The sequence below is a fragment of the Megalobrama amblycephala genome, linkage group LG3 (assembly GCF_018812025.1).
Source record: "Megalobrama amblycephala isolate DHTTF-2021 linkage group LG3, ASM1881202v1, whole genome shotgun sequence".
NCBI lineage: Eukaryota > Metazoa > Chordata > Actinopteri > Cypriniformes > Xenocyprididae > Megalobrama > Megalobrama amblycephala.
In genome coordinates this window covers 27,054,208-27,078,207 of record NC_063046.1, presented here as the reverse complement: position 1 = coordinate 27,078,207, position 24,000 = coordinate 27,054,208, and the positions used below count along the sequence as shown (strand labels likewise).

General features: G+C 36.3%; 2 protein-coding genes across 24 annotated transcripts in view; one reads left to right on the top strand and one right to left on the bottom strand.

Annotated features, from left to right (window-relative positions):
- The window catches only part of scrib (scribble planar cell polarity protein), a 107,578-nt gene extending 103,778 nt beyond the window's left edge, over positions 1 to 3,800 (top strand). For 18 of the 22 annotated variants that reach the window (XM_048184751.1, XM_048184758.1, XM_048184752.1 and 15 more), the window contains one exon: positions 1,669 to 3,113. In XM_048184751.1, the coding sequence (XP_048040708.1) occupies positions 1,669 to 1,781 (113 nt within the window). In that variant the 3' untranslated portion in view covers positions 1,782 to 3,113. Of the gene's footprint in view, positions 1 to 1,668 lie in introns of all 22 variants that reach the window. The other 4 variants (XM_048184754.1, XM_048184759.1, XM_048184760.1 and 1 more) reach the window with 1 other exon arrangement.
- Positions 3,761 to 13,941, bottom strand: kif9 (kinesin family member 9). 2 transcript variants are annotated; one of them, XM_048184773.1, is made up of 21 exons: positions 13,588 to 13,941; positions 13,370 to 13,470; positions 12,330 to 12,498; positions 12,122 to 12,228; positions 11,811 to 12,041; positions 11,381 to 11,464; positions 11,181 to 11,273; positions 10,875 to 11,022; positions 10,567 to 10,631; positions 10,398 to 10,475; positions 10,186 to 10,254; positions 9,948 to 10,052; positions 9,789 to 9,844; positions 9,608 to 9,698; positions 9,399 to 9,535; positions 6,647 to 6,784; positions 6,282 to 6,490; positions 6,019 to 6,198; positions 5,647 to 5,759; positions 4,319 to 4,423; positions 3,761 to 4,247 (listed from the first exon to the last, which is right to left on the bottom strand). In XM_048184773.1, exons 2-21 carry the CDS (start codon positions 13,463 to 13,465, stop codon positions 4,161 to 4,163), a joined length of 2,361 nt encoding a protein of 786 aa, XP_048040730.1. In that variant the 5' UTR covers positions 13,466 to 13,470; positions 13,588 to 13,941; the 3' UTR covers positions 3,761 to 4,160. The 2 variants fall into 2 exon arrangements, with proteins under 2 accessions (XP_048040730.1, XP_048040731.1); XM_048184774.1 differs by having other exon boundaries at positions 3,761 to 4,236.
- Between the last annotated feature and the right edge of the window lie 10,059 nt (positions 13,942 to 24,000).

Below are 24,000 nucleotides of genomic sequence, written 5' to 3'. Positions count from 1 at the left end.
ACATTGTTATTGTAATAATGTTCATTAATGTAATCATTTTCTCAAAATGCAATAGTCTTGAGCTCATAATGTAATCATTTTTACATTGATTTATTACATTATGAGCTCACCAAAAACATGTCATATTTCCATAATTGTAATAGATTTTAAAACATAAAAAAATAGTATTCCCTTACAGTACATTTTAAAAAAAACTCTAAATCCAGTCTTAAATATTAATGCTATTATTATTATTATTCTCATATTTTTATTAAACATAAAGCATTGGTGTTCCTTTACAGTCTTAACATGCCTACAAAATCCACCAATTAGATACTAGTAGTAGTAGTAGTAGTAGTAGTAGTAGTATAACTACTACTACTTATACTTTTACTTCTACTTCTTGTATCTACATATGGTATGCATACTCTTAAATTACAAACAGTAATGTTTTTTTTTATGTTAAGCTATTACAATTATGAAAAATTGCATGTTTTTGGTGAGTTTGTAATGTAATAAATTTCTCATAATGAAAAAATGATTACATTATGAGCTCAAGAATTTATTACGTATTAAAGGTCACGTTCTTCGTGATCCCATGTTTCAAACTTTAGTTAGTGTGTAGTGTTGTTGTTAGAGTATAAATAAAATCTGTAAAATTTTAAAGCTCAAAGTTCAATGCCAAGCGAGATATTTTATTTAACAGAAGTCGCCTACATCGAACGGCCAGTTTGGACTAACGTTACATCCCTCTACTTCCTTCTTTAATGACGTCACTAAAACAGTTTTTTGACTAACCTCCGCCCACAGGAATACACAAGAGTTGCGTTTGTAGAGTGTGTTTGTCGCCATGTCGTCGAAACGCTGTTATTTTCATCCCGCAGTCCAATCACCGGGTCTGATTCCGGCTCAAATTGATAGGGTAAAATTAAAGACATGTTTACAATAACACTGAGCGCGTGCATCTCCACGTTATGGGAAGAGGCGTGACCTTTCCGGGCAAGATGCGCTAAACTGCTGTCGAATTACAACACAGGAACCGCTGGCACAATCAGAACTCGTTACGTATTTCTGAACAAGGAAGTCATCAGCCCATTTTTATGACAGTGGAAACAGCGGTATACAGATAAGTAAATTATGTGAAAAATACTGTGTTTTTTTACACGCGAAACATGAACACATGTTATATTGCACACTATAAACACAATCAAAGCTTCAAAAAACCACGAAAAATGGGACCTTTAAGACAATTATTACATTATGAACATTTTTTTACAATAATAATGTAATACTTATTACATTATGTGCAGTTATTACATTATGAGTTGCTACACACCCAAATGTCATCAGTGCTCTGCAGGGATTTTTCTGCATGGTGTGCAGCTCCGCCTTTCAGCTTATGCATCGAATGGCTTTCCTGAATCACTGCTTTGCGGGCGTTTGGGGGTTTTGAACTGAAATCAGATGGTTAGGGGCTTAAAGATAAGGGGATGGTTTGGAAGTGTAAATGATAGCAGTCATAGATGTTATAAAAGTTGTAACTTTTCAATTAGGAGATGGCAAATTTCTTATTTTCAATGGATGAAGGTGCACTTTACATGTGCAGCATCAAAGATTTTCCTCTTGCACTGCAATTTTTAATTGAGTCGTTGTCCCTGTTTTTTTCCTCCTTTCTGTGTCTTGTTGTAGATCCAGAAGTTCCTGTAGCCACCACGTCCGCTCTAGAGGAGATGGCTCTCTACAGCAACAAGCGCAAACTACGACAGGGCCGCCGCAGCCTGGAGGCTCCTGTGCCCACATAACCGTACTCACACACTAATGCATCTGAACTGTGAAGATAAAACACAATAGTGATCATCTAATGCTAAGAGATGTACACAGATATTAAACCACTCTTATTTCAGTGCCGACAACACAGGTTGGGAGGTGAGCTGATGGGTGTCTCTAGTCACTAGTTGAAAAGAGTTGCTATGAAAGGTCCAGAGGATGGCTGATTCATTTACCTGTTGTACTCAATTTTTCTGTCCGTCACCATTTTAGAAACAGAATTGTTTTAAGAGATGCTGTGGGTTTTCCTAAACACTTTGAAAACCTCCTCTAGAAAATGTTCTGGGTGAAATGTGGAAAGGCAGAAAAGGATATTTTTAAATGTATCCATGTTCATGTTTTGGGACATTCGGTTTGGGACAACATACTGCTACCTTCACTGCCCCATGTAAGCCAGAATTTCACTTTTGTTGTTTTAATTCACAATCAGAAAAAAAAAAAAAAAGCTTTTATTCCTTTAAATGTAATTTATTAATGTAATATACTGTTTTTAATCTATGGGAATCCAGTACAATAGAGGATCAAACTGAGGCTTTTTGACATGTGTATAAGCTGATTACTTGTGATTTTGTGACGAATTTTGATTTTTGGGATTGGGATAAATTTTCTTGCACGCAACATTGTAAGATTGAAAACGAGGCCTTGGCACAAAGCTTTATTTCCATTTGATATCCATATCGGTTTTAAAACAGATTCTCTTTTAAGGTGATGCAAATGAATGTAATATTTTTGAAAGGTTGCATCTGACCTTATTCAAAGATCTGTTCTGGACCTTTTCGGAATGTGTATGATCATGCCATATCATAAAGACTGATCTACTGTATTGAGTAGCATCATTCTAAACTTTTGAATCAATCTCTAGTCTTCCTTTAATGGACTAGGAGAGTAAAATGAAGTGGATAATGTTTTCCTAAGACTTTTTTGTTTTGTTTTGTTTTTAATTTGGTGATCTAAATCACCTAAAATGCATTCTCCATTTTTTTTTTTCTACTCCTCGTTCTGGGGCATGTTGTATATCTATACGTTGAATCATTCCCTTTACTACACAGAGTGACCAGAGTGTAGAATTTCACTCTGACAAACACTCACCTCTCCATAAACATATGGTACCATTTTGGGAGTGCGAGGAGGAAATCGAATAATTTGAGAACATTTGGTCTCTATTAACATCTACGAATCTTGCTCATATCTTTTCTTTCTCTTACTCTGACAGGTGTGTGAAGGTAGTAGATGTTTTCTAATCTACATTTTAATTGGTTGAAGCCACTAAAAAGCTCATTGTGTGAATAATGTATAAATGCTTAAAATAAGGAGCAAAAATCAAAATTGAATCTGAGCCTTTCTGCCCCAAGACCAAACAAAAGTCTGGAGGGTGTAGATGATTCTACCAGGGTCCTGACTGACTGATCCCTGTGTGTATATTGGTTTATTGCTTATTGCAATTTTACTGTCAATCCTGTGTGAGGACTAAGACGATATACTTTTATTATTCCTTCAAATAAACATGTTTTATGTCATGTTCTCAAATCAGTTGTTCACCACCCTGGCTGCCATCAACACTGTGTCCCGATGAACCTGTCGAACTTATGAAATAATCTTTTTTTTAAATTTTACTAATCTTAGCTTTTGTGTTGCTCTCATTGACTGAAATTCAGTTTTGGTTAATAACAATTTGGGATTGCTCATCTTTTTTTTTTTTTTTTCTTCTTTTTTTTTTTTTTTTAATTGTAGTTTGAGGAAGAAAAAAAAAAGTTGGTTTTCTGTAACCAATGGGATAATGGGGTTCACTACATTTTTACTTTTTCAGAGCAAAAGAGTTCGAGCTCTCTTATTGTTTTCTTGTTGGGGAGGATTTTTGTTTGTTTTTTGCTAAAGGGGAGGGTGGGACAAAAGGTCTGGGAATAGAGCTCATTCAGGACTGTAACTAGTGAATTTGTACAACCAAAGAAGTCTATTTTGTGGTTCAGGAATAATAAAGTTTACTTTTCATTTAACAACCTGATGTACTGAGGTTGTTTTTGCCTCTGATTAGCACAAACTGCTGTTTTCTTAAAGTGGAAAATATACTGCCAAGTGTAGATTTGATGTTTGAAAAACAAGTCTAACAAGTACATAAATGTAGTCAATTATGCAGTACACATTCAACCTGAAAAATTATCCAAACGATTTATAGACAGATTGTGTTTGAACAATATTGATTGCGACTTGAGGGACAGATTAGCACATTATACAGCACAAGCAGCTTTCAGATAGCAGGTGTTTTCATATGTTCTACCAATGGCAAACATCCATGGAAATGCTTCAGAAAGTGTAAAGTACTCTGGAGAGTGAGACTGAGCACACAGACGCCTTCATCAGATGACTGAGAGAATAGGAGGTTTTATCTTACTCCTGCTTCCCCTCACTGAGTCTGGACTCTGAGACACCTGTCTGCTTCCCCTCTGTAAAGTAAAGATGCTTTCATTATATTGCTGAGGAATGAAAGCTAGTGTCAGGTGTAAGTATGTCTTACCCTCTGTAGAGTCCTGTTGTAGGCATTATAAAATGACACCGCACTGGAACCGTCTGCATGCAGCTTCTGACGGGGATTATCGCAGTGCTCTTCATCATCCTCCATCTGTCCAGTAATACAGCATCTGACAGTCATACTTGAACGAGTCTCGCACATTGTCAAACTTTTTTTGAATAGTTTCTGCTCATTACATCAAGTACAACAAATATTTAAAACTCATGAGATGTTACAGGTGCTACAGTGGAAATCGAGATCTTCACAAAGAAATTGAAATGTAAGAATTACTAGGAAGCATGCACTGACAGTTTTTATATAATATAAAAGAAAAAATGAGTTCTGCCATTTAATAGATATATATATATATCTATTCCTATTCAAAGGTTTGGTGTCTGTAAAGGCCCGTTCACACCAAGAACGATAAAGCTATAGTTCTAAATATAAAAGAATGGCACTGTCCACACCACAGTTATAACGATATAGAGGAACGATATCGTTAGGATCACTTTCACAACTATTTTTTCCAGCTATTGAACAATAAAGTCCACTCTAATTCAATGACTCGCGCATTTAAAATGGCAGATAACATTGCGGAGAATCACCGAGGTCCAGAAAAAGCCACCACTGTTTGACAACTCAAAAATTGAGAATTATGCCAGGCTAGCTAACAGTGTAATATAAAATTACCTCAGATGTCCAGCGCTAGTTTCTACAACATTGTCTTGCTTCTTTAACGCTGCACTAGGCGCTGTTTTTATTCCACTATATTGACTTCTTCAACTAAATTCACTGTTAGATTAGATCTGTTACACTCGCTATTCACTCGAAACAGCATGCTGAGGACATCTGCTGGTTAAAGCAGTTTAAATGCAACAAGAACAGCAAAAACATGATGTGTACACTTTTAAACCGCAGCGCGTGAACCGGCCTTAAGACGGTTTTTTATGTTTTTGAAAGAAGTCTCTTATGCTCACCAAGACTATATTTATATAATCAAAATACAGTAAAACAATAGTATTGTGAAATAACTTTTCTATTGTAATTTATTCCTGTGATGTCAAAGCTGAATTTTCAGCATCATTAGCTACTCCAGTCTTCAGTGTCACATGATCTGACAGAAATCATTCTAATATGAGGATTTGCTGCTCAAGAAGCATTTATTGTTATCAATGTTGAAAACCGTTCTGCTGCTTAATATTTTTTGGAAACCATTATAATTATGATTAAAAGGAACATAAAAAAATGAAATCTTTTGTAACATTTAATTTGAATAAAATTTCTTTTAAAAACACTCAGGCCTCAAGTCTCATGGCCTTCATGAACTTACTGACCAGAGTTAATGCTTTGTCCACAGTTATGTGACCTGGCCTAATTGGTCCTGTCTCGAAGACTGACAGCACTTCATCCGGCAACAGGAAAGACTCACTGTACCAGCTTTCAAACTCTGGCAAACACAAAACAAAAGCACATTACTGGCTTTAAGAAGGATGAACTTTAGTGAAGTGTGGTAAGCACTTATGAAAACATTTGGATAGATCAGGTAAGTAAATTCAGATGCATTTTTGTCACACAAAATGTTCACAATCATGGACTACAACAGTGGCTGTCTGAATTGGTGGAGGTTTTTTAATTTCTAATCAAAAACAGAAGCCTGAAAACAAGAGAAACTACAACATGTTGTGCAGAGAACTATAGGAAGTCACCTGTTAGCAGTCGTGTGCGGCACTGATTCACCAGGTGCTGACAGTAGCTGACTTCTGCCTTTGTGCATCTGAAGTCCTCATAGGCTTGTCTATAACGGTTCTTCAGCTCTTTTAGCTGCAGCACTAGAGACAGTTCAGCCTCCTCCAGCACAGGCTCCCCCTCCGCACTCACAAACTGACCTATTAAACCAATGGCTTCAGCTCCATATGATTACCACATCTCATTCAGAAAGAAGCTTGTTTTTACATCATGTAATGCTCACCCTGGCTTTGTCTTCGCTCTCTGAACTGTCGTAGCTCATATGTAATGTTGTCAAGATCCTGTTTAGTCACACTGATGACATCAGTGAGGGTGCGTAATTGGGACATGCGGTCCAACAGCACAGCTTTGTTCTCCTTTAGTATGCGGTTAATCTCACTTCCCCGTTCTGCTTTGAAATCCTCAAATGCCTCATCTTTGGGTGGAGGAGAGCTGAGAAATTCATTTTAATATTTATGTAAGATGTAAAAGTTGATGTATTATATACACAGCTGATGTTGATATTTATTAGTAACTGCGGTACTTGGTCCCTGTCAGCAGAGGTCTCCTCAAGCTTACAGGTGCTGCTGATGTTTGTAAGCAACTTACTCAGTTCTGTGTTGTTGCTCTTCTGGATCTTGTTGTTGGGGTTCTTGTGTGGTCATGTCAGATTCACTCATGTTTAGAGGCTGTGCAGCTTGTACAGTTGTGTTTTCCTCTGGCCACTCGCTCACTGCTTCTTCCTTTCTGCTCAAGGTAGGATTTGAAGAACAACAATTTACATCATACAGTCTTCCATATCCTCCTGAAACCCAAGCATCGACTTTTGTCCTCTTAGTGGACATTATATTTTAGCACATTTCTCTGACATTGTACGTGTCACAGCTTTTGTCTGTCCTGTAAAGAGCAGATTCAGGGATTTCAGAGATCCCAAATGTTTGGAGGTTTCATCATGACAACTCCCTCTCCTTGGTCTTCAAAAATGACTGATATTGATTTAATGATCAAATTTAGCACTCTTATGTAATTATCATTTAAATATGACTAATTTTCAAATTCTTTATCATAAATCAAAATCTCAGGTACTGGACACCAGGACTTAAAGCATGTAAATCAGCCAATTTGGGAGACACAACAATTGAATAGGGAAAGAAATTATATATCAATGTTCCTATGAAATATTAGATATTCTTATGTAAATATATTGCCAATTATTACTCCCATTATTACGCTTCTTTTTTCATTACATGTTGCCCCAAGAACACATTAATATGCATATTAGATACAATGTATAGATGCATTGTATTGGATGGGACTAACATTTTACACACATATCACATAGTAAAACAGTATATCAAATCGTTATTATATCTTTCATAACATAGTTGAGAATCATCTTTATACAAAAGAAAATGATGAACCCTAAAAATTAATTGGTGAATGAAGAAAAAAATCCATTGTTTTTGCCTGTAAATGTCTTTTCATGCCTTGTAATTTTTTGAATAACTGCAGTGGCCATAGCAAAACATGTGAATAAAATATCTTTTTTATTTTTTAAAATGTTTTGCCATTTGTTTCTTATGCTCCAAACAATGTAATGACAATGAAAGAAACTAAATTCACAAAACTTTTTTTCCTGGTTCTCAGGAGGATATCACAGAGCTTTCATCATGTCTACTGACAAAGAACAGAGCTCTGACTAAAGGCTTTAGCACAGATTTCTGCCCTGATTTGCAGTCTGGATGAGTTGATGGTAGTTGCCAAATGTCAGCGCAGTCTAATTTTGAGCAGTCAGAGATTTCACTGAAAATCGCATAATATGTGATGGACACATACTCTAATCCTCAAACTATGACTCCATCCAGTCAAAGGATATCAGACATGTTTGATATTTTAAGTTGAATTTAGAACACGCATTGTTTTTACAACCCCAATCTGGGACACCGTGTAAAATGTAAATAGAAACCAAATCTCATAAACCCATATTTTATTTACAATAGAATAGAGAGAGCACAGTGAACTTTTCACAGACAATGATTTCTGGAGGTGTTTCTTAGCCCATACAGTGACTTCTATTAGAGAATCATGCCTGTTTTTAATGCAGTGCCGCCTCAGGGCCCAAAGATCATGGGCATCCAATATTGATTTTCACCCTTGTCCCTTGAGCACAGAGATTTCTCCAGATTCTCTGAATCTTTTGATGATATTATGTTCTGTAGATGATGAGATATTCAAAGTCTTCACAATTTTATGTTGGGGAGCTAAAATTGTTTCATTATTTTTTAGATACAGTTTTCTGCAGATTGGTGAAACTCTGCCCATCTTTACTTCTGAGACACTCTGCCTCTCTAAGATATTCTTTTTATACCAATCATGTTACTGACCTGTTGCCAATTAAAGGTGCTATAGAGGATGTTTTGTTTTATACATTTTTGCAATATTACTTGAAACTGTCTTTATTAACTGATAAAATACCTTAAAAACATGGTAGGGCCTTAAAAACATCAGCCAATCGTTTGTGTGATCATCGCATAAACGACTGGCCCTCTGGCTTGTCAATCACTGCAATGACGTTCCTTGTGAGAGACGTGCACGCTCCAGTAACTTTCCACAGGCGCCGCATGCAATGTTTTTGTCAGGAGACAGGAGTAACAACTGCAGATTATGAGTTACCTGCAGTGAGTCTGACATAATGAATCCACTAACACGACACAGCGAAAGCTAGTGGTAAACAAACACTCGTGTTCCAATACTCGTGCACGAGTTTTGGGAGGCGTTCCCTCGAAATGAGCTGTGAAGGAGGGGGGTTGTTCTTACGCATGCGTAAAAAACTCAGTAACAGTCTTTGGTTTCTCAGTCGTTGAAAACATCCTCTATAGCACCTTTAATGTAATTAGTTGCAAAATGTTCCTCCAGCTGTTTTTTTTAGTAAGTGTTAAAGCCATCAAATTCAGATTACCTTTTTTTTTTTTTCCTTAAAATGGTACATTTCCTCACTTTAAACATTTGATATGTTCTATTGTAAATAAGATATGGATTTATGAGATTTGCAAATCATTGCATTCTATTTTTATTTCACAGTGTCCCAATTTTTTGTGTTTGTCATGTCTCTCCTAGCAATGAGGCACATGTTTCTGTGTGAGGTTTTTGTGTTTGAAACGACTTGACAGTCTGGTAGTGTGTGATCCTCAATCATTTATGTATAATCTCTGCATGTTTACTCATAATTCTGTTCAGATTTTAAAAGTTGTGTAGTGTATTCTAGCCTTAACAAGATTCACCCTAATCTAAACATGAATTCTTAGTTTTTTGCTTACATTTGTCACATCAGGCCTCAAACATGAGGGAAATATGATGTCACCTGCTTATCTGTTTGTCTTTTCTTGCTTTACTTGGTTTAGGTGACACAGCTCGTTGATGTCTCTGTGAAGATTTAGCTAAACCAAGGCCATATCCAGAACTGTCCACCTCGCCAACAGCACATACAGACCCCTGCACCTGTAGCAGAGTTAATGAGGCATGTGACTTACTGAAGTATTGTTGTCTATCAAATATCTGTATATCACTAACCTCCGCAACAGTAGAAGGTGTTGTGTTCATGGCTTTCTCTACGCGAGCATTTCTCGGACAGAGCTGCTCTCGCAATTTCGTTTGCTGCTCCCTATTTAATACACATGTACATTCAAACGTAACTGTATTGACTTCCATTATAAATATGTTAAATTGTTGATGAAGAGGTAACTATACTTACAGCACCACTTTTTTGAACTGAGCAAACACCTCTTGGATTTGTGCAATGCTTACAATCTGAAACATTAAATCATTTATTCAGTTCTGACAAAAATGAGATTGATTAAAAAAAGGTACACTTATATATTTGAAGCATTGACGTATAAACTATGCTGTTTACCGGAATCTCAGCCAGTGATCCCGACAGGTATTTCTGCACCTGACTCCTTACTTCCTCCACCTGTGTCTCTGACAGGATCTCATTAGAAACTCCAACCCTATTAGTCTATGAGTAAAGAGGTCATGTTGCCCAAAATGTTGTAGCTTGGGAAACCAGAATTTGGCAGTCATCTGTTGATGTGGTAATTGTGTTGTGTGTGAAAGGCAGAGATTCTAGATGTGCATGTGTTTGTACTCACCAGTTTGTTACACATAGACAGCTCCTCCTTAAGAAACTGGATTTCTTTCTCTAGTCTTTGCACCTGGAGCTTGATAAACATTCACATGGTTTTAACCATCACCTGAAAGGATTTTCTGCTTTGAACTGTTACACATTAGTTGAATGTGCACATGAATTATTATTAGAGGATTTAGAGCATTCGCTTTGTAATATACATGAACAAAATCTTACCACTGGGTCGACATGTTCATTGATTAATGGCTTTGTCTTCACACATTTCATTCTGGTGGCAAAGCGAAGAGTTGAAAGCTGTCAAAAGAACCAAAAAATCAAAGAAGCTGTGTGGGTTTTCTAGACTTAACTGACAAGTCTCACTGGATTTATAATAAAAACATCTCACCGTCTCTTCAATTTGTGCCCCTTCACCATATATGTTTGCCACAAGCACTGTGTTACAGTTTCCTCCTGTGTATGTAGTTGAGCCAGAGATAAATCATTAGGTCACACATGTCCCATTTGAGATTATATTACTTTTTTTTTAATCAGAAATAAAGATTTTCCCAGTGTTCAAAATAAATGTTTACATACTGATGTTCTGTGGCTGAATACTTAAAGCTAGCTTAAATTATAACTAATGTGGGTTTGTTGTTATACTTCAATGGGGGGGGGGAAATCATTTAAAAAGTGATAATTGTTTAGCACACTAACCAAGTGAGTCTTTGAGAGCATGGGTAAGTTTGCTCTGTCTGAAGGGAACATGTTCCCTACGACTGTCGGCTAGAGCCAAGATGACCTGCTCCAGGAAAGAAAGGGACTTGTTGATATACATTGCCTCCGTTTGGACTTGACCCTCTGACTGGAGTAAAAGACAAAAAGTTGAGAGTAGAGAGAAAAACTGGAAACATTTGAGGAGCTTGCCATGATTAACACATACATATATTCAACAGTGCACTGCTGGCTGGGCACTGAATTGTAAGACACAAACTGTAATGATGAGAGGAGAAATGAACTGACCCCAGTTTTGCTAAGTCTTTCAGATCCTGCCAGGTCCACCAGGTTCAGTTTAGAGGTGATGTATTTTGCGTCTGACAGCGTGCGAGAGCGAGACTGTGCCACACATAAACACATATGCAAAAAATACCACCATATGTTATAGACCAGTTTACTAAATCATTTTTAGATCTTATCATGCTCAATATATTTCAGGCACTTACCTCAATGTGGATGGTAAATATGCAGTGAGACCTGGAGGAATGTTTATTAAGGGCATGTTCTCCAATTATTCTGTTCATCTCCCCCTGTCAGCGCAGTGAGATCAGTGTTATTTATCACAGATGTGCCTATTTCGTCTAAATCTGTAACAAAAATATGAAAATCCAATTCTGAATGTGCTTTAGCAGTTGCTTTTGCGTGGGCAAGCATTCTTGTTTTGTCATTCATTCATAAGTAATAGGACTTTTAATGGAGACTCTTGGTGTCTGGTGATGTTATATCATATTGTTTTTCATTAGCCAATTTGTCAACAGCAGTGTTGAGAGATAAGAACAAACCTTCGCCCTTAACAGGCAAACACAACCCGATAAGAATTCTGTTTACTGGAAATAGACTAGAGCTGATCAAATACCTCAAGACTTTACCTCTTACCTCAAAAAGCAGGTTAAGAGCTTCCTCTTCATTGTGAACCAGATGTAAAGACAATCCTTTAACTGAGACTCCACCTCCTGGTTCTTCTACCACAGTTAAGATCCCACTATGTGAACCTTTTCCCTGCTTTAGGCTGGAGAGCAAGTCTACCATTGTCTCATTATAGATTTCCAGGAAGGAAAGGTGAACAGAGAATGTATGATCTACATGATGCTCCACCTCCTGGAAAACCTGAGGAATTGAGAGATGGTTTATTAGCCATAAGAGCTGAAACACTGACTATGTGCTTCTTTTCCATGGGTCTCGATCACCTCCTGTAGGGCTCGAGGAATGATGCCTCTCTGTTTGTAAGTCTCTGCAGCACCTGTCATAGTGTATGTTTTCCCTGCTCCAGTTTGCCCAAAGCACATTATTGTACCTAAACACACAAAAGGCCTTCCTAAACATTTCATTCCAAAGTATAAACTAAATGTTTGTGATTTCAGATATGAAACATATGTATGCATTTGAATGACCAACCATTGTAGCCCCCAAAGACTCCCAGTACTACACTCCGGGCTACATGATCATAGACGTCCTCTTGTGACACATTGTGAAGCACTCCATTCAGCTGAAATAACCATGAGCTCAGATGATTGTTCCTCTTTCCTTTCTTGGAGTCTCTCCGTGACCACCGTACTCTCAAAGTCTCAGAGATGAAGAGAGGGACACAGGTAAGCATTCTTAAATATTAGCTTCATTCAATCTGTTTTATGTTTGGCTCAGTTGGTTAAAGGTTCATTGTGCTATTCAGCTGTGATCCCAAGACTGAGTAATTTAATAATTTCTGATCTTAAATTTATGGAGGAATGTTGTAATAATAATGTTTTAAAAACATATTTGAATGTACAGGCTTTCCCTTCGAAAGTTAGAAAGAAAGTCGTTTTTGACTTCTCCAGAATGAAAGCTGAAATTAGAACGAGATTACTTTCTCTCTGCTAAAGGCTAAAAAGTATTAATGTTCCCCAGACACAGATTTAATTTGGATAGTAATGAGTGCAACTTTTGTCATTGGAATGATTATTTTATTCATGTAAATGAAAGAAGAAAAAAAATACTGGAAAGACATTCATGTTTGGCTAAGTTTGAAATATGTAGTACCTGACATTGAATTCAAAACTATAAAATATGCCATTTTCTCTCTGAATTTTAATGTTAATTTTTGGATAATAATATTGTGGTTTTGGCCAATTATTTCATACAAAGATATAGATTTTTTTAAATCCCCTAAAAAATCCTTAAAACTTATGCATAACAAAAAGCTGTGTAATCTTTTGGATGTGTATTTTGAGGATGAATCCCCTTGTGTAAGTCTTCTTTGCTTTTTTAAATACTAGTTATGTTTTTGCTGCTATTTGGATTTGTTGAAATTGTATTAAGTTTTGTGTTTACTCCGGCATGTTTTGTATTTAAGCAATAAAAAACAGAAGGCTGCAAGAAACAATACAACACAGAATTTCACGCATTAATTCATTTAACAGTTAAGAACATTTAAACAAGATACATTTTAGCACATTTACCTGCTGGTCAGGTAGGCATTCAATAAGCTCATGCGCAAAATTGGCTGTGGGTCGAATGCGAATGTACACTTTTACTGGAGAGCCCTGCAAACTCATGATTCCTGCAATGTAGAGTATCTATCACATACAGCACGACAAATAGCCTCTGAATAGGCTATCAAATGAATTGAATCTTAAATCTTGAATCAAGAGTAAACTTGGTGGTCTCAGAAACTTACCTGTCTAGCACAACACATAATCTCTTAGCTTAGCTGTTGTTGGATACAGTTAGTGTTGATGCCGTTGTCATGACAACGCCTCGAGCTGCGCACTCTGCGCTGCGCAGCACTTCAAATAACAAACAATTATCACTATCACACAGCAGCAGAATACTTTTGTCAGTCCTTTATTTGAGTCCTAACACGGCTACATTCACACACTTTGCGGGAGTAGGCTGAATAACCACATTCTATAAACAAACTCGCACCCACTGGACTCACCAGGCCCGGACTGGCCATCGGGAGAACCGGGAGAAACAGAGAGATATCAGGGAAAATGAAGACAAGGGAAAAGAAAATGGAAGTGAGGTGCACCCTTATACTTTTTTGTTGTTTACAATCACTAGGACACATTTCTCAATACTTAGGTCTCTTTTTCAAAACTTGACGCAGTGATCACAACATCAGTCTACGTGAGCTAAACTGTGTAGATCATTTATCATTGATTTTTGGCACAAAATGCATTCAATGAAGTCTTTCAATTTACATGATTTTTTTTCTCACTAGACGCAAACTCCACCAAAACTTTGTGTACTATACAAACCAATTTGCACATTTACATGCTCTTTTCAAAACTGTTAAAGTTCAAAATCTAGCACAATACAAAACATTTTTACTATAATTCCATATTGAAATATTTTCTGAAACTAAAATATCATATTTTATCAAAACAATTAGATAGCTGAACACATACACAAGTTTTTCAAATTCATTATATATCTATACAAAAGGGGAAAACTTCGGAATAATTTCGTACTGTAATGTAACTGCAGTGAAATCTGAACAGTAGAGAGCTGTCACTCTTGTTTTGTAAAGACATTGTACAAAAGAAAACACTGATGCTACCTTTTGTTAGGTCTTTTATGAGTGACAAAGTGCTGAGTGAAACTGAAAACCCTTGCTATAGTGTTACGGAAGAATGACTTGATTTGAGACGTTTAAAGGGTTTTTGTATTTTAGTGCATTTTAAATGTGAAATTAACTTGTGCCAAGTTGAAAGTTGGTAAGGAGAACTATGAACACAGTATTGATAAATGTGTTTTGCATGGCCCAAGCCTAAGGATTTAGACATTTTCTATGTGATGGCCATACAAAAAAATGGGTTGTCTGTGGTTCCAAAATTTGTTGTGGCCTGGATGAGTGTGAGATTTCACAGCCTGAAATTTTGTCCCAGTCCAGCCCTGGGACTCACAACCAGTTTCTTGGAAAACCCGCAATGTGTGAACAGAACCATTGTTAAACATGAACTCAATAAATGCAAGCATATTATTAAATCCTTATATATTATTTTTTTCAACATAAACTTTACTTCTGATTACCTCTAGTTTGAGACACCTATTTGTAAACGATCAGCGACTTTATGAATGTGGTAGGCTATATAGCATTCGTCATTAACTGGTACATTGATGGATTTCAAAGATGAAAATGCATACCGGAGGTGTTTTGAAAGTACATTTTTGTATTGACATTTTGAGTCAAAAAAGCTACTGAACCAAAAAAGGCACTTAGTGAGGAAGATACAATCACTCCCCTTCCCTACTGCAATTTGATTGGGAAGGTGTGCAGTTGAATGACCATCAGTTTGTTCATGGCTCCTCCCTGGTGAAAGTAACAAGGTCTGACATATAAAACAAACTCTTCTAAACTTTTCTAAAGCTGACATTTCAGTTAAAGAACCTCCAACTCACTGAGAATGAAAACAGAAGTGTTCATCTGTGTTCTGTGTGCCTGTTTGGTAACACTTGAAGCACGTAATAAGGTATGTAAAGATATTTCTCCAATACCATCAAATTACACACTCCTGACAACATAATTTTGGCAGTATTTTAAAAAGTTACTATAGTGATGATGATGAAAATAGTCACTGATCAGTAAGATATTTTATATATATTTATATATTCACATGTTCACAAATCAGTATTATTAGTACTAACTATTACTGCTACTAATAATCCTACCTAATTTTTACACAGAGATCAACCCTGACCAAGACTTTTAACGATTTCACATTTTTATCACATAAAGACACAAAGAAACCAGAGGTAGGTGCCTTTAAGAGCCTAAACCTAAACCTAAAGCAATAGAATTTACCTAAAATAAATTAAGATTAAGTGCAAACAAATTGCAACAATGTGGTTGTTTTGCAACAAGGGTTGAGGCAGTTCTTTTTGTAACAGTAGACCTGCTGGTGAAGAAGTTACAGGTAAAAAAAAATAGAGGGGAAAAAAAGGTAGCTACACACACAAGGGAGAAACAGAGAGATATCCGGGAAAATGAAGGGAAGGGAAAAGAAAATGGAAGTGAGGTGCACCCTTACAATTTTTTGTTGTTTACAATCACTAGGACACATTTCTCAATATTTAGGTCACTTTTTCAAAACTCTTGATGCAGTGATCACAACATCAGTCTACGTGAGCTAAACTGTGTGGATCATTTATCATTGCATTGGCGCAAAATGCATTCAATGACAAAGTATTTCAATTTACATGCTTTTTTTCTCACTAGACACAAACTCCACCAAAACTTAATGTACTATACAAACCAATTTGCACATTTACATGCTCTTTTCAAAAGTGGTAAACTTAAGTTCAAAATGTAGCACAATACAAAAATAATAAAATAAATTTGCAACATTTTTACAGTAATTCCATATTGAAATATATTCTGAATCTATATATATATATATTTATAGAGAGAGAGAGAGAGAAAGAGTAATAGATCTACAGATCAACCACTGGCTCTGCACCACTATACCTAAACTCACTACTTCAGACTTATGCGCCCTCCAGAAGCTTGCGTTATGCAAGTGAACGGCGCCATATGGTGCCATCCCAAAGGGGCATAAAATCACTCTCACGGACCTTCTCCCCGTCTGTTCCCTGCTGGTGGAATGACCTGCCACACTCTATCCGAGCAGATGAGTCTTTAGCCGTTTTCAAAAAGCTGCTAAAGACATATCTTTTTCGTCAACAATTGACCCAGTAATATTTGCACTTACTTTTTATTTATATTTTTACTTTACTTTTTTCTATTTCTATTCTTTCTCTCTCCATTTATTTGTGTGTATGTATGTGTATAATATATATATTTATCCTTGCTACGAGCACTTTGCTGATGAAACTGTGACTTGACACGGGAATTGCATACTGTTGCACTCATGTTGATTTGATTGCTTCTGCTATTCTCATTTTTAAGTTGCCTTGGAGAAAAGCAATCAATCAAATCAATATTATTAATACTATTACTTCTAATAATAATCCTACCTTATTTTTACATAGCTACCAAACTCATTCACATTTTTATCACATGGACCCACAAATACAACAGAGGTAGGTGCCTTCAAAAGCCTAAACTTAAAGCAAGCAATAGCACTTTTGTGTCCAAGTCCAAGTATTACTAAATGCAGTGTGAAATGATGAAACAATGTACATTCCCAAAAACATTAATTAATTTTGTATTATTATGATGGAGATATCTTCTAACATTCTACATGCAAGAACAGATGCTGTTTAAAAGAATAAACCTCATTTTTTGCCTCATATCCACAGCAAGGCCCTGAAGCAAACCCTGTTAATGGAAGTATATCTGGGCTGGTAAGTGTCATTTATGCTTTAAATAGACATATATTTGAGGCCACAATTATGCTATTATACTATAAATCTCACCTCTTATAGGACGTATAGAGCTATAAAGGCTTTCAGAGTAAATGTCACTTTTCATACTTTTAATGTATGTCCTGATTTCCATCCATAACAGATGACCAACCATACATCGTTTAATAAAACTGAAGTAAGTTTTCATTGCCTTCATTTCTCATGATTGAAAAAATTGTGGATTACTCATAAATCTATCCTGTACATTATACAGTTTTGTATCGTCTCAGTCTTGGGATATGAAGTTCTCCTTAAATCCAGTTATTTTCCTTAGTGACATTTCTTTCTGATCAAATTAGGTGGATCTGTCATCATTTACTCACACTCATGTCATTCCCAACCCTTATGTTGTTATTTTTTTACATGGATAACGTAAAAGGAAATAGTTTGAAGGCTATATTGACATGGCCGCATACTGGGAAAAAATAACAGCATATGAGTTTAGAATGACTTGAGGATGAGTAAATAATTACAAAAGGCTAACTATTACTTTAAATATGATTACACGTGTGAAATATGATGTTTCTTGTGCTACATGTTTTCTTGTGTGCAACCTTTGGTAAAACAAACAAGCATTTTTTTAACATGTAAAACAAGGAGTACTCTCAGTCTGTCAGCCTCTATGGATGAGGCCAGGAGGACTTGGGGTTTTTATTTTTTTAAAGCAGTTGATGTTAAATGCAGTAATTGTGGAATTACTCTGGAAGGAGTCATTTGTGTAAAAACGTGTTTATAAAGAACCTTTTAGTGAGTGTTTCACATTTTTCTTTCACCAGGACGAATGGCAACAAAACTAAGACATAGCTCAAGGGTTAAAAAAGACAAGTTACTTAAATGGTATGTCATGTTTCATAATAACTAATGTATTATGTAATACGTTAAAATGCATTGATTTTTGAAAACTGTTCCAACGCTTTTTCTCCTCAGATAAGTGATGGAAACTGAAAAACAACCTGTTAAACAGTCAACCCCGATGAGATGACACTCTAATGTTTGTTGAACAAATTACCATTGTATTATAGAATATCAAAAATGCAACAACACATGAAAAAGATGAACTCAAAATGTTTTTTTTAATAAAAGAAAGAACATATGTAAACAACCTTGTCTCGCAGGTACAAGAAAATCTACCTATATAAATGTACAAGAAAAAAGAAATTCAACTCATAACTGTAAAGACTGCAATACTACATGTTGAATGATAAAACAAGTGTTAGCTATTATTATTGCACAGTATAAAGGGTTTAATTAAATAGCAAATGTAAAATTTTCATTATTTGGTAATAATGTCAAAAATAATTTAATTAAACTGTACACAGGGTAAGTTATTCCAGGGTTAAAACTGATAATATTTTCGTCAAACTCTGTTAATCTAGGCCTACTTGTTATTTGTTCTTAAATAACATAATCTGAAACATACAGCCAACAAGACTACAATTTTTTAAAATAACAAACAAGTTATCATTATCACTATCACACAGCAGCAGAATACTTTTGTCAGTCCTTTATTTGAGTCTAATAAATCGATAATAAATCATGAATCGGTTACTCTTGACAGGCAGCGCTGTGATTCGGCTCCGCCGAACGGTTTCGAACAGAGTGAACAATGCGCGAGACTCACTCAGGGATGGAGATGAAGCGGGCACGCAAAAGGAAAGCTCTCGTAGAACAAGCAGCGACATGTAGCCAAAATTACTGACCCGTTCAGGGCTTCAATGGCAGGTCAGTTTAATCTGTAATTAGGCTACTGTAGGTTTGTCTATGTTAACTTAGTTAAGCTAGCAAATTTTAGCAGTGCTAGCACCCTATTATTATCATCATCACTCAAAATAATGTCTGCTAACCCACATGGAAAAAACCTATATAAACATATATGTTTCAATATAGGTTTGATATAGGTTTTACATATATGTGACATATATAAAATTGGCCGTTTTCCTATATTATATGTACATATATGTACACATAATATAGGAAAACGGCCAATTTTATATATGTCACATATATTAAAAACCTATATCAAACCTATATTGAAACATATATGTTTATATAGATTTTTTCCATGTGGGACCAATTTCACATGTTCGTGTAGCGGTGTGTTTTCTGCGTTGTGTCGTAATCAAAGACAGACTGCGAAAAATCTTGCCATCAGGTCCTCACTTTATTCTGTATAACACAAATGGCAATATATGAGGACTTGTGCAGCATACAAACAGCATGCGGCAGCATACAAACAGCATGCGGCAGCAACGCACAACGCTGAGAAAGAGAGATATTAAAAGTAACTTAAGTAAAGAAAAATAATCAACGAAACATCTGAATGTACATCACAGAGGGGTTTTGGATTACAATCATAAAAATATATCATGTGAATTCAGCTGTTACATGAAACATGGCCTTAATTGAATCACCCCAAAAACTATGTGCGACCTACCGCTGTGATGTCTCATGCAGACTGGGAAGCAGCAAAGTGCGTCAACACCCCAAGTCAGCATGGCGGCAGGAAACCCCAAATATGGTCATGGCAAGTGGCGTCACAAAATAATTGTCTAAATACATAACTGCTACATTCGCACATACATAAGTTCTTGCATAATTTTTTTTCGTTAATTCTTAGTTTTTGCCTTGATAATAGAAAATATGAGCTAGGCATCATGTATGACAGTCAAAAATGAGATATGAGCTACAAAATGACCAGATCCTGCCATTAGCTATATAGAAGACATATCTTGTATGTATAGGGCATATATATGGATATGAAGAAGCAATACAGGAGACCTATATTTCCTGTATATGCACATATATGCACCTCAATTTTGCCTATATGTGGCATATATACACATATATGCAGTATATATACGCATATATGCAGCATATATATAGCATATATGCAGTATATATGCGCATGTATGCAGCATATATATAGCATATATGCAGTATATATGCGTATATATGCAGCATATCGTTAGCCTCATAGCATAATTGCCTAAGTCATTCATTTTCAAATGATACTTAGGCAATTATGCTATGAGGCTAACGATATATATTATCATATATGTGCATATATGCAGCATATATGTACATATACACTGCATATAGGTTTCATATATGCGCATATATCCACATATAGGTTCTTTCCATGTGGGAAAGGTCATCATTACCATCTATTGTAAAGTTACGTTTTATAATTTAGCAGACAGATAAGCATGTCGATTTATAGTGTGGAGGGAACAAGGGCAGACAACAACACAAAAATATGAGTAATGCAATAAAATGTTAAAGGTGCAGTAAGTGGTATTTGAACTATGCTGTTGAACACTGTTTATATTTGAAATCAACCCAAACAAACCCACCCCTCTCTTCATTGCTCCGCCTCCAAAACTCACACTCCAATACTAACTACTCTGCTCGGACTCGGACTCGAACCACTGCCGCTGCTGGCATGCGAGGCTAATGCATTACCAATGACGTTAAACACCTCATTCACTAACGATCGTCAGTTCACAGTGGTTTAACTGCAGAACTCTCAAGATTTCAAGACTCAAATTGCTTTATTGGCATGGTGAAAGAAATCTTTAAATTGCCAAAGCATGTACAGTAAAAATAAAATGTTCAATCTTATAATATTTATAGAAGTGTCTCTTGGCATACTGTGTAGTTCTGTTCCACTGGCCGCTCTTTCGTCGTGACAGGACCTCACATAGCTACCTGGCAGCCAGATTTGAGCTTGCTGGGCTTTCTCCTAACAGGTATGGGAGTTTGTCCATATTTGGTTTCTGATGGAAGTCTTTGTGGTTGTGAGTTGTGAAATGGGGATAGAAAGTGTCCCTAATTTGTGCATATTTAAGGCAGGACGTCTGTTTCCACTTCATTCTCTGTGCAGTGGGGACACAGCCGTTCTTCCTTTGGTAGCCAGGTCTGTCTGTGTCTGCCTGTCTCTATGGTGACATTGTGTTCACTGAGTCTACATGCTCAGGACTTTTCTCAGTTTAGGGTCACTCACTGTACTCCTGTATCAATTCATATTCTCTGTTTAGGGCCAGATAGCATTCCAATTTATTTTGTAGGGCTGTTGCATCTGTCCAATATTTTAGGTATTTTTCTTTTTGTGTTTTAATTATTTGGTTTGGTCTGGTAAGTGTAGTTCTGTGTGTGCTCAAGGAACATGTCTAATTTAAAACAATGATGTTGGTCTTGGTGGCTGGGTCTTTTTTGTAAAATCATTATTTTTGTCTTTTTGGGGTTAACTGACAGCGCTCATGACTGACAGAAGCTGTGCAGGAGGTCTAGATGCTGCTGTAGACCTTTTTCAGTGGGAGACAGCAGCACTAGATCATCAGCAAAACAGAAGGCATTTGACTTCAGTATTTAGTAGAGTAAGACCAGGTGCTGCAGACTGATCCAGAGCCCTCGCTAACTCATTTAGTGCTGGACTTGAGCTTTAGCTCAGCATTGCATGTGAGTGGATGTCTGTTTATCACAGCTGACACGCAACAAAATGCTTCACGAAAAATAAAGTGCAGTTGATGAACGAGCAACAAGGAAGCACAAAAAAATGAACATACAGTACACACAAGTTAATACAAAGTGGTTGTTGTTAGTCGCAAACAGCACAGCAGCTCCAGACAATCAAAACCCGGTGTACTCACATGAGAAATGAGATCAAAGCAATTTTCAGGCCTTCCCTCTTAGCTCTCTCTAGCGCTGGAAAGTTTTTCTAATATAACTGGGTCCTAAAGCACTTGCAGGCATAAACCTTCATTCCAGTGATATTCTTTTGAGCTGTTTTTTATTGTGTCCCATTTCTCGTTCTGCAGTTTTTTTTTTTCTTCTTATTTTCAAATCTCCCGCTTGCTCGTTCTCTCTCCTTGACCGTCATACGCGCCCTGATGCTGATTGGTTAGATGTTTGTTGTTGGACTCGGCCCGACTAACTTCCAAACAGTGGATTTGAAATATTACTGAGTCCCCCTTTAAAGTCCCCCTGAAATCAAAATTTAAGTTTTTTAGCTTTTAGTATGAATACGTTAGCCTTAAAGGGAAAGTTCACCCAGAAATGAAAATTCTGTCATCATTTATTCACCCTCAAGTTATTCCAAAGTTGTATGAGTTTCTTTCTTCTGCTAAACACAAAGGAAGATATTTGGAAGAAAGTTTGTAACCAGGCTGCTTTGGGGAACCATTGACTTCCATAGTAGGAAAAAAATACTATGGAAGTCAGTTGTGCCCCAGAACTGTTCAATTTCCCCTAATCTTCAAAATATCTTCCTTTATGTTCATCAGAAGAAAGAAATGTATACAGGTTTGGAATAACTTGAGGGTGAGTAAATAATGACAGAATTTTCATTTTTGGGTGAACAATCCCTTTAATGTTATGAATAAGCTGGTGTGTTCCAAAACAATGACAAAATTCGCATTTAGGAGATATAAGCATTCAAAACTTATAGTCTCTCACTTCCGCCAAAATGGATCACGGATTTTCATGACATCACACATAGCACTTCAGCTTCTCATCAAATCTTCTGTCCAATCAAATGCTCTCTAGAATCTGAAGTCCCGCCTCCTCCTACACTCTTACAGACGCTGAAGCCTCGGCTGAAATCAGTCATTTGTTCACACATTTACTAGTTTCTAAATGCCATGGTGAATGGAACATAGTGCACTATATAGAGAATAGGGAACGAGTCAGACAGTGTAAACATGCTTTCCTTTGACGCAAATGAAGTTCATTTTCACGTTAGTCAACGCGAGCACAGTCTGCTCTGGCCCAGGGACATGAGAGCACAGAGCGGATCATATGCGCGAGTCGGCAGAGACCACAAAAGTTACCGGACCCATTTGAAATTTGCACAGAATGCTGTATATAATGATGTACATTATGAGGAGAAACGGTTAGAGATTAGAAGGAAACAGAGGTTTTACTGAGTCTAATGGCTCTGGCGAGCTGTAACATAAACTAAACACTATCAGCTATTTAAAAAGAGGGGTGTGGCTTTTTGATATTTTGCCTGTCTTCCTGTTTCAGTTGAAATTACGTCAACACATTGAATAATGCTGCACGTTCCAACACTCTTCAGTGGGCCTTTAAGTATTAGGATTTTTCTATAAAGATTGTCATGATTTAGTTATTATTGTACTAATTTTAGGTAATTTAGAAAATATTTTTTATATATTTTTATGAAATATAGTTGAAATATAAATCTTGGGTCATTTTAAGATAAAATAACAATACATTGTCGTACTGTAATATTAAATAAATTAAGATTAAGTGCAAACAAATTACAATAATTCTTAATAAAAAAAAATTCTTAATAATAAAATAATTTCTTACAATAATTGCAATAATTCTTTTCATAATAATGGTGGGGAAGAAGTGACAGGTACAAAAAAATAGAGGAAAAAAAGTTTTGATAAATTGTATTGATGATAAATATCTTTTGCACAGCCCAAGCCTAAGGATTTAGACATTTTTCTATGTGATGGCCATACAAAAAATTGGGTTGTCTGTAGTTCCAAAATTTGTTGTGGCCTGGATGAGTGTGAGATTTCCCTGCCTGAAAATTTGTCCCAGCCCTGTGATTCACAACCAGATTCTTGGAAAACCCGCAATGTGTGGACAGAACCATTGTTAAACATGACTCAATAAATCCAAGCATATTATTAAATCCATATTATTTCTTTTCAATATTGTGGGGGAAATTTTGAGTTTCTATATAATTTCC

Bases quoted from the DNA above. Each gene is read 5' to 3' on its own strand.
- kif9 (XM_048184773.1), bottom strand. From the start codon at position 13,465: ATGAGTTTGCAGGGCTCTCCAGTAAAAGTGTACATTCGCATTCGACCC. The intron at 6,785-9,398 runs GTGACATCATAT...TACCTTGAGCAG, and splicing joins AAAGACAAACAGATAAGCAG to AAAGGAAGAAGCAGTGAGCG. The intron at 6,199-6,281 runs GTGAGCATTACA...TTGGTTTAATAG, and splicing joins AGAGCGAAGACAAAGCCAGG to GTCAGTTTGTGAGTGCGGAG.